The sequence below is a fragment of the Hemitrygon akajei genome, chromosome 17 (assembly GCF_048418815.1).
Source record: "Hemitrygon akajei chromosome 17, sHemAka1.3, whole genome shotgun sequence".
Classification (NCBI taxonomy): domain Eukaryota; kingdom Metazoa; phylum Chordata; class Chondrichthyes; order Myliobatiformes; family Dasyatidae; genus Hemitrygon; species Hemitrygon akajei.
In genome coordinates this window covers 77,477,790-77,495,635 of record NC_133140.1, presented here as the reverse complement: position 1 = coordinate 77,495,635, position 17,846 = coordinate 77,477,790, and the positions used below count along the sequence as shown (strand labels likewise).

The window sequence follows — 17,846 nt, the reverse complement described above, 5'->3', positions numbered from 1 at the left end:
GCCAATACTCAACACCCTAACTAATTATGCCCAACATACTAAATGCCCTTTTCACCACTACATCTACACAAGATATCACTTTCAACAAACTATGCAGGTACTCCTAAGTCTCTCTGTTCCATTACACTTCCTAATGCCCTACCATTCATAGTACAATTCCTACCCACCTTTGACTCTCCAAAATGCATCACCTCACACTTATCTGCATTGACATTCCCTTGCTGCTCCTTGGCCACTTCCTTAACTGATCAGGATCCATCTGTAATCTCCAATAAGCTTCACTATCACCTCCTAATTTTGTGTCTTTTGCAAATTTACTTATCAAGCCTTGTGCAGTCACATTTAAGTGATGAATAATGAGGGTCCCAGTTCCAACTGCTGTGGCACACCGCTAGTTACTGACCTCCATACTGAGAAACAACCTTCAATCATAACCCTCTGCTTTCCACACATAGCCAAATTTGAATCTAGCTACCAAGCTCTCGCTGGTTTCTGTGGTCATAACCTTCCAGACCAGACTACTATGCGGGATCTTGCCAAATTCTAAACAGGCAAATTCCACTGTCTTTTTGGTTACCTCTTCAAAAAAAAAATTATACAATGGTTTGTCAAGCACCATGCACAAAGCCATGTTTTCTCCTCAATCAGTCCACATGATGGTAATTTTATTTAGAGATTCAGCGTGGGTTGCTGTTAGTGTGGCCCTTCCAGCCACACCACCAGCAACCCACAATTTAAGACAATTTCGGCAAACAGGACAATTTACAATGATCAAATAACCTACAACCGGTACATCTTCGGACAGTGAGCGGAAACTGGAGCACCAGGAGGAAACCCACGCAGTCAAGTGGAGAACATACAACTCCTTACAGGTGACATTGGACATCAACCCAGACACCCCAAGCTGTACTACAGGGATTCTGTACCTCAGAATTTCCTTGGTAGCTTCCCCACTTTTAAAATGTTCAAAAGTCAAGGCTTTGAGAAGAGCCCTAGAAACAGGAAAGTCAGATGGAGAGCTGCAGAGGTTAAGGAAAAACGTCTCAGTAGTTGAAGGTGTAATGAACCAACGTCAAGACACTGGGTAAGCAACAGACCAGAACGGAAAGACAGCAAAACAGGAGATAGCAACAATACAGAAGGCTTTGGAAGGAAGTCAAGAGTTTCAAAAAGGTGTCATTCCTTGATTTAGAGGCAATATCCAACATGAAGCACAAAGGTAATGGGTAAAAGTGAACCAGGATTTGAAGTGCTTCAGGTCCACAGAGTGTTAGTAAAATGCCTGGGAATATGTCTGACTAGTCAAATCCAGGGGTAATAAAAACACTGACAGAGGAAAAGTAAGGTCAATAAGCTAAGACTAACACTTCAAATCTGAAATTAAAATTGAAAATACAATAAATGACCTCGTAAACTATTCAGGATGGCCAACATAAAAAAATTTAAGAGTTTAAATGCCGTCTGACTTGCTGAGTTCCCCCAGCACTTTGTGTGTGTTGCTTTCCAGCATCTGCAGAATCTTTATGATTTAAAGGAATGGAGATTGAGGACAGGATGCAGGTGAGTAAGTTAGCAGTAGACCAATCTCTCAAGTCGAGAATGATGTTCTCCCAAAGGGTTATTCCATTAATGAAAAAATGCCTGTGCGTGACTTGTTTAAGTGGGGAGGCTAATGCATGGGCAGACACCACATTATCCTTGACAGATTGGGGTCAGGGTCCAGTGGCATGGAATGCAAGACAAGGGGCACTTCACTGCTGCAGCCTTCCTCCATCTTCACAGCCATTGCGATGTGTCATCATCGTCCGCCAGCTCTATCACTGAGGTCTTGACTGGATCGCACTTTGTCCGGAACGTCCTCCTTGACCTGGCCGCCAAGCGTGGCCCTACAAGGAGCTAAGTTCTGGACAATATCACTCTCGGGATATCAGCACGAACTTCACCACGATAAGGTAGCGATTCACGGAACATAGGACAGCACAGATGAACATAGTAGATGTATCCAACTGCGCAAGACACAAGCCTTGAGCAGTCAACTTAAGCAGAAGATGCCCGAAGTAAATTGCTCTACTTCCCAGCATTGACATGCACTTCCATAAATTCTTAAGAGAAATAAATTACATCACCATATACTTAAGGCATCCTTAGCCCTTAATCATGTCATTTAGCCTACTGAACTCTTATTTCATATCCTGGGTATTTGAAAACTCTTTGAATCACTCAACTCTAATCATCCTTCAGAAGATTATGAAGTTTACAATTTATGACAAACCCCTGGGCCAATCTTGACAGTACATTCAGCTGGATAAACACTGCTCCTGAGACAGACATTACTTCAAGACGAGGGCTATCCAGTGACACAATGTGTTAGAGGGCTCCTGCAGAGAAGCTCCAAGCCTGCTCCTTCCAATTTATGAGCTTCTGACTTCTTCTAGTGAGCAATATTAAACAGAGGCTTAATGTTACATGAATGATCACCTAATTCCGATATATTGTGTGTCAAATTTCAAAGTTCAAACTAAATTATCAAGTATGCATGTCACCATGTACTATTCGGATTCATTTTCTTGCAAGCATTCGCAGTAGAACAGAGAATTGCAATAGAACCAATGAAAATCTACACACAAAGACTTAAAAACAACCAGAGTGCAAAACACAACAAACCGGGCAAAATACACAAATTAACTCCTGTCTCAGCAATAGACAATTGGTGCAGGCGTAGGCCATTCAGCCCTTTGAGCCAGCACCGCCATTCAATGTGATCATGGCTGATCATCCACAATCAGTACCCCGCTCCTGTCTTCTCCCCATATCCTTAAGCAAGGACCTGGACTGGACCCACTGCAATTTGCCTATTACCACAATAGATCTGCAGCAGATGTGATCTCATTAGCTCTTCATGCAGCCTTAGATAACATGGACAATACAAATACTTATGTCAGGATGCTGGTGTTTGACTACAGCTCAGTGTTTAACACAATCATTCCTACAGTTATATTCAAAGAGCTTCAAACCTGAGCCTTTTTTACCTCTCTCTGCCACTGGTTCCATGACTTCCTCAGCAGAAGACCACAATGTGAACAGATCAGAAACATCACCTCCACCTCAATATTGGCACACCTCAGGGATGTGTGCTTAGCCCATTGCTCTACTCTCTCTACACCCATGACTGTATGGCTAGGAAAAACTCAAATACCATCTATAAATCTGCAGATGACACCACTATTGTTGGCAGAGTTTCAAATGGTGACAAGGCGGCGTACAGGAGTGAGACATATCAGCTAGCTGAATGGTGTCGCAGCAACAACCTTGTAATCAATGTCAGTAAGACCGGAGAATTGACTGTGGCCTCCAGAAAGGTTAAAAATGGGAACACACACCAATCCTCAAAAGGGATCAGAAGTGGAAAGAGTGAGCAATTTCAAGTTGCTAGGTGTCAACATCTGAGGATCTATCCTGGGCCCAACTTATCGATGCAATTACAAAGAAGGCACAACAGTGGCTGGATTTCATTAGGACTTTGAGGAGATTTGGTCTGTCTCTGAAGCCACTTGCAAATTTCTACAGACATACTGTGGAAAGCAGTCTAGTATGGGGGGGGGGGGGGGGCTACTGCACAAGATTGAAATAAGTTGCAGAAAGTTGTGAACTCAGTCAGCTCCATCACGAGCACTAGCCTCCATGACATCTTCAAAGAGATGCCTCAGAAGGGTGACATCCATTACTAAGGGCCTCCATCACCCAGGACATGCTCGCTTCTCATTGTCATCATCAGGAAGGCACACACCCAACGATACAGGTACAGCTTCTTTCCCTCTGCCATCCAACATACGTCAGGGATAAATATTAAATAAATAAATAAATACTGAGCATCTCAGATCTTAAACTTTTAACTACTGTCAAAAATACCCTCTGCTGCCCGGCATCCAGGTTTTGGAAACTCCCCTCCACCCAATGCTCTCCTCACTTGCTCATTACTTTCAGGCACTCCTTACAATACTTGCCCATGCCTTTGCTTAAAGCAGCTATACACTTCAGATGATTCCATGCTATGCTAATGGCTCTACATACACTTAGCTGCTGCTTTATCAGGTACAGGAGCAACACAGTTATGAGCTAATGACAGCTTGAACTGGCCTGGCCATTCTCCTCTGACCTTCTCATCAACAAGGTGCTTTTACTCACAGAAATGCCGCTCACTGGATTTTTTGTTTGTTTTTCCACACCATTCTCTGTAAACTCTAGAGATTGTTCGGCATGAAAATCCCAGGGGGCTAGCAGTTTCTGATATATTCAAACTATCTCATCTGGCAAGAGCAATCATTCCACCGTCAAGGTCATATAGATCACATTTCTTCCCCATTCTGACACTTGGTCTGAGCAACAGCTGAACCGCCTGACCACGTCCACAGGTTTTTATGCTACCACACAATGTTTGCATTAATGAGCAGGTGCACAGGTGGCCACTGGGTGTAAAAGCAAGTTGATTTCGTCTGCATTCTCCCTGGCTTATTCTTCTGGAGAACTGTTCAGAAACTTCCAGTGTCATTCGACATGCTGTTCATGGGCCACTTCGGTTTTTGCATAATAGTTAGGTGTTTCTGCTCACCTGAAGTTAGAGGGGCTAAACCAAAGCCCCATCTGCCCTCCAGGGTGATCAGTGTCTTACAAATGCTAACACGAGGAAATCTGCAGAAGCTGGAAATTCAAACAACACACACAAAATGCTGGTGGAACGCAGCAGGTCAGGCAGCGTCTATAGGAAGAAGTACAGTCGACGTTTCGGGCCGAACGTCCTGACGAAGGGTTTCGGCCCGAAACGTCAACAGTGCTTCTTCCTATAGATGCTGCCTGGCCTGCTACGTTCCACCAGCATTTTGTGTGTGTTGTTTATACAAATGCTGTTTGGAGGGGGGGGTTGGGCAGCTACCCATTCATGTCCTGGATGCTGCTTAGATAGCACAGCATGTCTTATGAGGGTAGTTTGAGCAAGCTAAGATTTATTTTTCCCTTTGAAGAGGATGAGGTGTACGAGGTGATAAGAAGCATAGATCGAGTGGACAACCAGACTTTCCCTTCAGAGCGCAAATTACTAATACAAGGGGGCATCATCTTAAGATAATTGGAAGAAAGTAAACACGGCATGTCAGGGGTAGTTTTATTTTTTATATACACAGAGTAGTGGGCATGCGGAATGAGCTGCTGGGGGTGGTGGTAGAGACAGACACTTCAGGCACATTTTAGAGACTTATAGATGGGCACATGGAAGAGAGTTATGTGGGAGGAAGCTCTGTCACAGTCACCACCTTTGCTCTCATTGGCAGAATCAAACTTGAACATGGCATTGAAGCTGTGCTTAGCCTCACAGTCTAAGTGCAAAGTGAGCAGAGCAGGGGGCTAAGCACACAAAACTTGATGTGCTCTTGGACAGCTGGAGACCGCGGGGGAGATGTTGTTGCCAATCCAAACTGACTAGGGTCTGTAAGTGAGGAAATCTTGGGGAAGAGAGTTAGAAATGCTGATGACCATTCAAAAGGAAAAGGAACCAACCGCCGGCTTCTTAAGGTCACAGTTCACACTGTCTTCGCAGGGCTGTCTGAGTCAATCTTCCACAAGGATCAAAAGGTTACCTTGATCTTTGGATGGCGAGTAGATACTCTGCTGCAAGACAGGAGGCTACTTGCATCTTGCCAGCAGAATAAATGACCCTGTTTATTTTGGGACTCTGGCCCCTGGTTTAGACATCATCAACCCAGAACCCATCCTGTCAGGCCCCAGATTCAGTCTTATTTACAACATGGACCTCAAAACATACAGTGAAATGTGTTAACTACAATGCACCCCCAGATATACTGGGGGCAGCCTGCATGTTGGCACATTCCAGCACCAACATAACATGCCCACAATGCTCAGCAGAACACACAAGCAACAAAGCAATAACAGCAAAACGAGTCCCCTCGCTCGCTCCTCTCACATGCTTGGTTCTCGAAGCCCAAGCCAAGCTATCCACAGCTTCCAGTGGACTTGTGGATTCGCAGACTTGGGGCTCCATCAGGCCTGATTTCTGCACCACCTACCACCCCTCAGGCCCCCTGATCCGGACCTCCTGTCGGCCATGGGGCCCTTTCTTCCTACATAGGCCATAACCTTTCATTGTTTTTTTTTAATCAATGTGCCTATCTAAGAGTTTTTGGCAACACACACAAAATGCTGGGGGACCTCAGCAGGCTAGGCAGCATCCATAGAAAAGTGTGAACAGTCGACGTTTCGGGCCGAGACCCTTCAGCAGGACTGGAGGGAAAAAAAAAGAGGAGTCAGAGTAAGGTGGTGGGGGAGGGGAGGAAGAAACACAAGGTGATGGGTGAAACAGTGGGGGGGGGGGTGAAGTAAAGAGCTGGGACGTTGATTAGTGAAAGAGATACAGGGCTGGAGAAAGAGGAATCTGAGGAGAGGGCAGAAGGCCATGAAGGAAAGGAAAGGAGGGAGGATCACTGGAAGGGGGTGATGGGCAGGTAAGAAGGTGAGGGGGAAATGGGAATGCAGAATGGTGAAGGGGTGAGGGGCATTACCGGAAGTTCCAAAAAAAAAAAAAATCGATGTTCACACTATCAGTTTGGAGGCTACCTCAATGCAATACAAGGTGTTGCTCCTCGAACCTGAGTGTGGACTCATCGCAACAGTTGAGGCAGCCATGGACTGACACGTTGGGATGGAAAAGGGAAGTGGAATTAAAATGGGTGGCCACTGGGAGATCCTGCTTTTTCTGGCAGACAGAGTTAGGTGTTGGCAAAGCAGTCTCTCAATCTAGGTCGGGGCTCACCGATATACAGGAGGCCAGACTGGGAGCACCAGATACAGTACACGACCCCAACAGACTCACAGGTCGCCTCACCTGGAAGAACGGCTTGCGGCCCTGAATGGTAGCGAGGGAGGTGGTGTAGGGGCAGCTGCAGCACTTGTTCCCCTTGCAAGCATAAATGCCGGGAGAGAGATCAGTAGGGAGGGACGATTGGACAAGGGAATCACGTAGGGAGCGATCCTTGTGGAAAGCAGAAAGTGAGGGGGGCAGGAATAGAAAGATGTGCTTGGTGGTGGGATCTTGTTGGAGATGGTGGAAGTTATGGAGAATTATGTACTGGACGCAGAGGCTGGTGGGGTGGTAGGTGAGGATAAGGAACCCTATAGTGAGGTGGCAGGAAGATGGGGCGAGGGCAGACGTGCAAGAAATGGAAGAGATGCAGCGACGTAAGCATCGATGATGGAGGAAGGGAAGCCCCTTTCTCTGGAGGAGGAGAACGACATCTTCTTAATTCTGGAATAAAACGTCTCATCCTGAAAGCAAATGTGACAGAAATGGAGGAATTGAGACAAGGGGTTGGCATTTTTACAAGTAATAAGATGGGAGAGGTATAGTCCAGGTAGCTGTAAGAATCAGTGAGTTTATAATAGACGTCGGTAGATAAGCTGTCTCCGGAGATTGAGACAGATCAAGAAAGAGGGAGGAAGGAGTCAGAAACAGACCAGGTAAATTTGAGGGCAGGGTGGAAATTGGAGGCAAGTTTGATTAAGTCAACAAGCTCTGCATGGCTACAGGAAGCAGCACCGATAGGAAAAGTTGGGGAGTGATACCAGTGTGGGCTTGGAATATAGGCTATTCCACGTCACTAACAAAAAGGCAGGCATTGATGAAACTCATGCGAGTGCCCATGGCTACACCTTTTGTTTGAAGGGATTGGGAGGGGCAATGTGTTCAGGTACCCTACAGTGTCTAAACAAGCTTACTTATCACATCTCCCCAACCCTTTCCTCCACTGGGAACCTTTCTGCCCCACACAGAGTGGAGAGTACCCAGAGCTCACTGCCTGGGGGAGTGCTGGTATTTAAGAAGTGTCTAGATAAGCACTTAAATTGCTTCAGCATAGTGGGTCGTGGGTAAGTGCTGAGAAGGGGGGATTAATATTGGAAGGCTGTCCACTGGCTAGCATGAATGATTTGGGCCAATTGGCCTGTTTCTGTGCTGCATGATTCCAAGGAACAAACGGGCTGCCAATGTAGCAGCGAGTCTATGTCAAAAAGAACTGAATCTCTAAAATGCCTGAGGTTGTGAGGCATGCTGTGTAAATGCAAACTATGCTTTTTTTTTTTACGGCATCCTCTCCCATTGTGCTGTGTGATTGATCAGTATTGTGTTACATCTGCTGATGTTCTCATATTCCACCATGGAAACCCTAGTAATTGAACTTCTTCAAAAAAAATTGATAAAAGCACAAGTGACCAGAAATTTGACAGATTGTCATCATTAAAAGTGGCAACACTGATATGCTTCAGGGAAGAAAATACATTGTATTCACTCATTGAACGTGACCATCGACCATGATCAGCACATGACGTTTGTCCCTAATTGCCCCCAATGGCTTTCTGCACCATCTCAGTGAGCAGGTACCCTGGTAAGCGTCCTGACTGGCTGCATCACTGCATGCATGGGGACCCAGAGCGCAGGACCTGAAAAAGTTGGAGGTTTGTAAACTCAGCTGGATACATCATGGGCTCGCACCTCCACACCATCAAGGACATTTTCCCTGATGGGGGCGGCAACGTGGCGTGGTGGTTAGCACAATGCTTTGCAGTACAGATGACCCAGGTTCAATTCCCACCGCTGCCTGTAAGGAGTTTGTACGGTCTCCCTGTGACCGAGTGGGTTTCCTCCGGATGCTCCAGTTTCCTCCCACAGTCTAAAGATGTACCGATTGAAGATTAATTGGTCATTGTAAATTGTGCCATGATTAGGCTAGGATGAACTGGGCAGTGTGGCTTGAAGGGCTGGGAGGGCCAATTTCACATTGTATCTCAATAATAAAAGAGACAATGTCTCAAAAAAGGTAGCTTCCATCATTAAGGACCACCACTTTCAAGTTTGCTCTAAATAAAGACTAACTTAGTGTGGGTTTACTTTAGAACTGCTGCTCAACCCTGTGTGTATGCAACCCCTTCACCACCGTAGCATCCGGTTCCAGGTGAACCCCTCGCATTGCCCACTGGGAAATGAAGTTCTTTATAATGCATTCTAACACAATCGCTATTTAGGACTCGTCCTCTTTTCCTTACTACCATCAGGGAGGAGGTACAGGAGCCTGATGACACAATGTTTTAGGAACAGCTTCTGAATGGTCCATGTACTCAGCCTCACTATTTTGCACTCTTTTTTGGATTACTTACTCTTTTTTTTAAAAAAAAAATCTTCATTATTGTATCGGGTGTTTTTGATGTATTGCTGCTGCAAAACAACAAACCCCACTGCATATCTCAGTGATAATAAACCTGATCCTGATACTGAGCAGGTTTAGCGCTTACAGGTCTGCGTGTCTGGAGTCAGTTATCACACCTACTGGATGTAGAAGGCAGATTACTTTCCCTGAAAAGCACAAGTGAACCTTGTGCATTTAAAAAATGCGCTTCCTAGGACTGATCTGACACCAGTCTCAAAATTATGGCTTACTTCAGAATCCTTAAGAAAATACAACTGTTCAATACCAAACAGCAACAAGGCAGGCAGAAATATGTACAAAAAAAAGTGTTTGAAGCAGTCTTGGATTAACTGTAAATCTTTTGGCAAGGTCCTTAGCACTGAAAGCAAAGACGTACAGTAGCCAAGCAAGTTGATTGATTTCATGAGTATTATTCTCATCCCAGCTTACGAGTCTTGTACCTTCAGGGAGTTCGTGCTATTGCATTCCAAAACTACAGACCAACAAAACCGACTCTTGACTGCAGTAGTCTTCACCCCTCCAGAGGTTAAAATTCTGGCCTTGCACAGTGCCCAGGTCATTAAAATTATTTTTTTTTATCAGTTTGCCAAGCCGCTCAGGCCTGTTCTTGCGCTGTACGGTAATCTGAATGAGTGTTTGCAACCAGTTCTGCAGCCCTTTCAGGCAAGTATTATATTGTATTGTATTCAGATGCCCTCTATAGGCAGCAGATTTAATGGTAATTAACTGAATCTGGTATTTTAAAGTGAGCCTCAGTGGCTGAGTGGTTATAGCACAGAAAGGGTCCATTCTTGTTTCCTCCATGTTCCAAAGACATACGGGTTAGGGTTAGTAAGTTGTGGGCATGTCAACACACACAAAATACTGGAGGAACTCAGCAGCTCAGGTAGCATCTATAGACAAGAGTACAGAGACATTTTGGGCAGATATCCTCCATCAGGATGTCATGCTAGTGCCACAAGCATGGCAACACTTGAGAGTTGCCCCAGCACACCCTCGGACTGTGTTGGTCATTAACGCAAACCAGGCATTGCACTGTACATTTCATTTTAATCTAGGTACATATGACAAATAAAGCTACTGTAATCTTTCAATTTCAATGCTCAAAGTTCAAGTGAATTTTATTATCAGTACACCACATACAACCCTGAGATTCATTTTTCTGCAGGCATACTCAGCAAATCTTTAACAAAACAGTCTTAAAAATAACAGCCATCTTCCATGGGAAAACCAGTTCTTAATCCAAGCTTGCAATTCACCCTGAATCCCACCATGCATCTTTAACTTCGGAATCAACCTACCATGGGGACCTCATCAGATGCCTGTTCAGTCCATAATGGTTCAAATTAAAAACAATCAAGCGAGTCCCCTTTCCCTGTCCTCTCCTCAGAGACCCAACAACTTCCTTCCTTTGTAGTTATTTATCCAGCTCCCTTTTGAATGACCAACTCTCAGTTCTTACCCATGGCTACAACTAGCTGTCTGCATGCAGCAGCAGCCGCATCCCGGAATACCTCTTCGTCAGGCGGGTGAGGGAAGCCAGTGGATCTCATACCCCAGTGAAATAGGGACATGCCTGTCCTAGCACGCAATGTCAGCTCTGGAGGACCGAGTGTCTGAGATTGGAGGACCGAGTGTCTGAGATCTAATGGCCAGGAAGGCAGTTTCTGTAATGCTCTGTGGAGAACGAAGGGCATGAGGAGGGAACAGAAGTCATGGTTACCCACAGCAACTAAGGAAGACTCCAGCCGCGATGACTAACCGTGCTACTGGACCCGGACTCCCGAGGTCGAGAGGGTGGAAGTGCCCCAGTGCAATGGCTTTTCCACTTTAAAAAACTCTCACGCAGAGTTTTCTCGTCATCGTCGGACACCAATGGACAACCAGCACCATCTGAATGCTCCAACTGAAACTGTACAGTTCTGCTCTGACAGCGGGGTGATGCAGATAATAAAGCTGCTGCCTCTGAGGCTTCCAGTGGACCAGGTTCAGTCCGTGTGGAACTTGCACATCCTTCCTGTGACCACATGAGCCTGCCCCCAGGTGGCCCTGTTCCCTCCCACATCCCAAGTGCACGAGTTCAGCAAGCTAATCGGCCACTGTAGATCATGTGTACGTAGATTGTAGAGCTTACGTGAAAAGTGGGGAGAATAGAGTCATACATTACGGTATGTGGGCAGGACACTACCAGAACGCTTTACAGCACCAGCCAACAGGATTCAATTCTTGCCACAGCAAGGAATTTTTACCCTCTCCCCATGTCCCCCTGGGTTTCCCCCAGTTTCCGCCCACAGTCCAAAGACGTACAGATTAATAAAGGTTAACAAGTTGTTGGCATGCAGTTTTGCTGTCAGAAGCATGGTAACACATGCAGGTTGCCCCCGCAAAGCCTAGGACTGTGTTGGTCATTTCACTGTATGTTTTGAACATACAATACAAATGTAGCAAACAAAGTTAATCTAATCTAAAAATCTGGCTAACAACTGGCTAACCCTAACCCATACATCTTTGGAATGTGGGAGGAAACCCCCAGCACCCAGCGGAAACCTACACGGTCACGGGGAGAGTGGCAGGAGTTGAGCCCTGGTTGTTGGCGCTGTAAAGCGGTGCGCCAACCACTTTGCCATCATGCCACCCTTCTACCATGGAGGTCCATGACCAGTGGTGGGACCCCCTATAGAAAGGTCAGTCTCTAACTCTGATTCTGCGACTTTCCTCTGATTGAGGACGTCTTGCTTCTTCTTCTGTTCTGTGGGTTCCAAGGTAGCCAATGAATCCAATTCGAGAATCTTTAACGTCTGTCCGTCAGATCACAATGCAACCTCCTCTGTTCCAACAAGAACAACCCCAGCTTCTACCATCATTTCGCTGTGTGGAACAGTAGGCAGTGGTTAGCATAACTCTACTTCAGCACCAGTTAGGTTCTGTAGATTGTTATAGCTGGGGCTGCTAATGGGGACAAGCTCCCACTACCTATTCAATGCTCCCAACAGCGTGCTTCTTAAATAACCTCTGACAACCAAGCGCAGCTTCTGGTCTTCATGTGTGGCTTAGCTACTAAGCCTGGCAGAACAGTTTCTATTGACAGGAGAAGGGGCAAAGGCAGGTTACTAGCGGCTTAAAACCAGTCCCTTTGGGCAGATGGGGCTCATTAGCCATGGTTGGCATATTAGCTAGAAGAAAGCTCTGATCTCAAACCTCCACTGCCCTGCGGCTACACCCACTCATGGGAAAGGCTTCGAGCGTAAACCCAGAGGGAAAAATCCAGAGCCAAGTTCAACACTGACTGGCAACTCCTGTGACATGGTATCAGTGACCGTCATTCCTTTGGATTTATCAGTGATGTAGAGTGGGAGCCTGCGACATGGACAACAGCTTGCTCTCCATATTGACTGCCTTGGCTTGCAGATCGGGCAGACCGCTGGGACACAATGCCCATAACCAGAGGTTCTCTCCCTCTATTACAGCACCAATGACCCCGATTCAATCCAGGCGCTGTCTGTAAGAATTTTATACATTTTCACCATGACCACTTAGGCTTCCCCCTACATTCCAAAGACATACAGGCAGGTTAGTAGATCAATTGGTCACATGGGTCTAATTGTGCAGTACAGGCTTGTTGGACCAGAAGGGCCTGTTACCATGCTGCATCTCTTAATAAAGAAAATAAAATCCTGGAAACATTTTGCTAAATCTCTCCAAAAACCTTCTCATCTTTAAAGCGGGACACCTGGGTATTGGCACAGTACTCCAGCTTATTAAAGTTCACCACAAATTTGTGGCCCTATACTTTTAAACCCAAGGGATTACCTTACGTTTTTCAGGAAGGGAATCTGCCATCCTCAGCTGCTGTAGTCTGAGTGTGACTCCAAACTCATCAATGGAGTTACTTGCTAATTGTGGTCCCAGTTCAGACCATATGGGGATCAACACCAAATGACCAACGATACTTTAGCAGCAACATCCACTTCGTATGAATGGAAAATGATACAGGATAAAGACTAGCTTTATTTGTTACACATATTTTGAAACATACAGTGAAATGACCAACTTGTGTCAAATCAACGAGGATTGTGCTTAGCAGCCTGTAACGTCACTACACTTCTGGCATCAACAAAGCGCCCACAACTTACCAACTCTAGCCATACTCTATGTCTTTGGAATGCAGGAGGAAACCAGTTAACCTGGAGGAAACCCACAAGGTCATTGGGGAAACAAACTCCTCACATGCGATGATGGAGGGTATCAAAATGTGACCTCACAATGTTGCACTGTAAAGTGATGGCCTGGAGCTTCTGAAGAGAACTGGAGACAGGTTTCCAGTGAAGTTCTCCAAGATGACACAGACTCAACACCAAGCATCAAGATTCACATCAGATTTAATATCACTGGCATATGTCATGAAATTTGTTGTTTTGCAGCACGTGGGCTCACTGTTCATGTAGTAATTTGATGGCACAGGGAAATAAGCTGTTCCTAAAACATTAAGTGTGTGCCTTCAGGCTCCTGTACCTCCTCCTTGATAGCAGCAATGACAAGAGGACAGGCCTAGATGGTGGAGGCATCACATTTTGAAGATGTTCTTGATGTCAAATGGGTGGCTAAGCATAATGGAAGACCAAGATAATGGGTCAAAGAGGACAGGGACATATACAACAGAGAAAGACCATTCAGTCCACCTCACTGACCATCAGCCACCTTCCCACACTATAGTTATAGAATTGCAGAGCTCTACATCACAGCAATAGGTCCTTCAACTGATCTAGTCCATGATGGTAGGCTGTTTTACTACCTAGTCCTATTGACCCACACCTGGACCATAGCCCTCCCATCCATGTACTTATCCAAACCTCTCAAGTGTTGAAATTGATGCAGCATCTGGCAGTTCATTCCACACTCATACCATCCTGAGTGAAGAATCCTGCACAGACTCTGTTAACCTGCCCACATGTCAGCTCCCTCCAGTGTCCAACAAATCCTAGGAGCCATTTATGGTAGTTAATTAACCTAGTAATCTACATGACTTTGGGACATGGGAGGAAACCCACACATTCACAAGAGGGAACATGCAAGCTCCACTGAGATCAGGATTGAACATAGTTTGCCAGAGATCTGTGGTAACAGCCCTTCTGCAGCTGCACCAAGGTTTAATCTGATTTGGATTACAACAGTGTAGGATCCAACTCTCTCTGTCCAGGTGCCGAATCTCCTCCACAGAAATGTCCACTGCCAATTGCCTCCACAGATGCTGCCTGACCCATTGATTTCCTCCAGCAGTTTAGTTCTTTTCCTCCAGATTCCAGCATCTGCAGACTCTCGTCTTACTAGAGTCAAACTCAGTCCAGTTTGGACAGGGCCAAATAGCGAAGGGTAATCAATCCTTTCTTCCCGTCCCCGCTCTCCAACCTCCACCAATCCCAGTCTTGCACACCAGTTACAGGGGGAAGGTGGGAAAATAATAGGAATGGAAAAAAAGTCATTTCCCCATCAATTCTGCTCTGCAGTCCATCATGACAGATTTATCATCCTCAACTCCATTCTCCTGCCATGATGGAATAGCATAGCAGATTCAATGGGCTGAATGGCCTAACTCTACTCCTATATTTATTTTCCTACTTAGCAATTTATCACAGTAACCGGCCCTTCTGACCCACAAGCCCACACTGCCCAATTATCTTGCCAACCCACAAGTCTTTGGAATGGGAGAGGAAACCCATATGATCAATGGAAAACATCCTAACTCCTTACAGACAGTGGTGGGAATTGAACCCTGCCACTGGCACTGTAATAGCATTACACTAACATCGCACACTGATGGGGGACAGTTATCATGCTGTCCCCACCAGTGTGGGAATCAACCATAACTGAATGATAGAGCAGTCTCAGTGGGCTGAATGGCCTAATTCGGCTCTTGTACCTTCTGTGGGTATTCACTTATTATTTTATCGTTTCGTTTCACATTGCAAAACAACATTCCGCTGTTTTACCCTAGTCGCTGATCCTTGTATTATTTCCGTGTATATTCTATATACTGCGAACTTCACGTGAGCAAGGTCTGTAACTGCACCCTGGTGTGTATAACAACAGGTTTATCTAAATCCGAATCCTATTCATTGACAAAACAAGTTTAATTCTTTTTAAATGCAGTTCACATTGAGCAGCTGAGATAACAGACTAGCTAACTACAGTAATGCGAAAGAACAAACGATTAAAAACCCCTGCAGAATTGGAGGATGAAATATGGGAGCAGTTTCCCTGCAGGAGGAGGAGGAGGGGGTGTAGATGGAAGTGTCAACGGTGCGGAGTTGCTGCGTGGACGTGTTAACACTTGCAACGACCGCGAAGGCAGCAGGTGAGGGAGAGAGAGAGAGAGAGAGAGAGAGAGAGAGAGAGAGAGAGAGAGAGAAACTCACCAAGCCCCCACACGTGGACACGGCCACCGAAGATGAACCGCGGTCTCTGACGGACCCCTGATAGAAGCAGTTCGCCTGGGAGGCGGGCATGGGTCTCTCTGTGACCCCATCCAGGCCCAGCGTGTACACCGTGAAACCTCTCGCCAACAGACTGGAGCGGCTCAAATCCAGGATTAAATCTTGTCCCGGGAGGGACAGTTTGTAGTGCAGGGACCCCGAAGGCGCTGATCTTTTGTGTCGGCTCTTAGGCAGATGACCCCCGTCAGGGCCAATTTCAACAGGCGTCACCAATATATAATCTGAAAGCGGGAAAGATTCGTACACAAGATTTAAATTCCCCCAACCCGACAAAAAAAAGTGTTCCGCACCCCGCCCCTCAAAACTTAAATGCGCTCTAACAATTTGCACCACGTCGCTGTAGGTAAGACCATTACTGCGATAACAGTTCACAGTCACTGAATTGACCGGTGACATTATGAGGAGATCGCACTATAACTGCAACGTGGGCGGAATGAGAAAGTCATCTTTTTGGAGAAAGGAATGAATTAACTCTCTCCTTCTCAGGTTCAAGCCATCCATTCCCGGCGCTTAGCTCACGGCCACCCCATAAGTGCGGGGTACTCCAACCAGAGCTGCGTTTTTAAACCCGAGCTGAGCTCACGGAACCTAACTGTGTAACAAGCTGTCTCCGAGCTCCGGAGAGCTGCAAGTTTCAGCTGGACAAGACTCGGGGGCAAAGCTTGAGAATTGCAAACCTAGCCCTTCACTCACAATGATCTCCTGCGCACGGTAAAGAATATCTGAGTGTACTGTACGTATGTGTGTGTCTCTCTCTCTCCTGTGTGTGTGTCTCTCTCTCTCCTGTGTCTGTGCGTCTCCCGCGTCCATACCCCTGCAAATTCCAGAGTTCCTGCATCTACCTTTGCGTGCCTCTGTCTGTGTTACCCTGTGCATCAGTGTGTGTATGAATGAGTGCGTGCCTGGAGAAGTACGTTTCTTGTCTGTATGTGTGCGCCTAAGGCAAGGTATCTTGCAGTGCCCCAGTCTATGCTTATCTCTTAAATACATACTGTGTTTCTGTGACTGTGTATGTCTTTATGCCCATCCTGTCTCGGTAACTCTATAAGATCCTCTCAGGGTCAGTACACCCCCCCATCCCTTTACCCCATCTTTGCACCACCTTTTGCACGCGTTACAAATTCATATACATGCGAACATATACACCCCACCCCCTCCGGATCGTGAAACATATCGACATTTACAAACCGTCGTTAACTCCAGTGTTCTGGGCACGATGTGGGGACCGCTGGCTTTCGGGAGCAGCGCTGCAGAAGTGCAAAATCTGCAAAATACACGGGGGTGGGGGAAGAGAGAATTAAAAAGAGGCAAGTCAAAATTGAAATAGGTTAAAGTTTAAGCACTATGCCTGAATGTCTGCATTTTGCACTTCAACAAAACTCGCACTAAAGTTAATAAATTAAGTGAACTAAACTCATAGCACCTGCCTGCATAATATTGCCAAGCCAGAACGCCGTAAAAAGTTGCATTGCAGAGCTGCAGAATGGGCTAGGTACATTCCATATCGCAAGGGTAAGACCATCCATTTTTGCACTTCATTCGCAAGAGTTTGTTTTAATACAAATGCCACTTAAGTCCTGGAACACGAATGCAAACTTTGCAAACTGGGGCTCCGTTGGTTCAGCATTTTTGGTCGTATTGCTTTTCCTTCAGGCTTGGCGGTGGGGATATGTTGCTTTTGCATTGGCTGGCGATGAGCGAGAGAGACGCCGGTGCAGCCCAGCTGCCTGTGAGTAGCGATGAGCTTCTCGCCTGTCTTTAGCCCTATTCTATGAATGGGGAGACAGACCGGGCTCGTGCTCACTTGCCAAGCCCGGGGACCAATCACCGGGCGGCAAATTGTGCGTAAGCTCCATTCCCCACTTCACACACGGGACTCATCCTGCTTCTCTGCATTTGCTGATATCGCTTCTTTGCGACTCTGGGAATTCGTAATACACACTGAAGGTGTGCTGATGTTCTCACTTTAAACCTTATAGATCGAACCCTGCAACGAAATTCCTTGTTTGCATGAAGCTCTCAGAGTAAACAGTAGACATGTTAACTGCAACGGGACTGTAGTACTGCCTAAAGTGGTACCGAAAGAAAC

At 46.1% G+C, this 17,846-nt stretch overlaps 1 protein-coding gene across 1 annotated transcript in view; it reads right to left on the bottom strand.

Annotated features, from left to right (window-relative positions):
• adamts18 (ADAM metallopeptidase with thrombospondin type 1 motif, 18) overlaps positions 1-17,499 on the bottom strand; it is a 304,264-nt gene extending 286,765 nt beyond the window's left edge. The window contains exons 1-3 of the mRNA XM_073070409.1: positions 17,185-17,499; positions 16,946-17,021; positions 15,680-15,978 (exon numbers count right to left, since the gene is read on the bottom strand). Of these exons, the coding sequence (XP_072926510.1) occupies positions 15,680-15,978; positions 16,946-17,021; positions 17,185-17,283 (474 nt within the window). The 5' untranslated portion in view covers positions 17,284-17,499. The remainder of the gene's footprint in view (positions 1-15,679; positions 15,979-16,945; positions 17,022-17,184) is intronic.
• Positions 17,500-17,846: the final 347 nt, after the last annotated feature.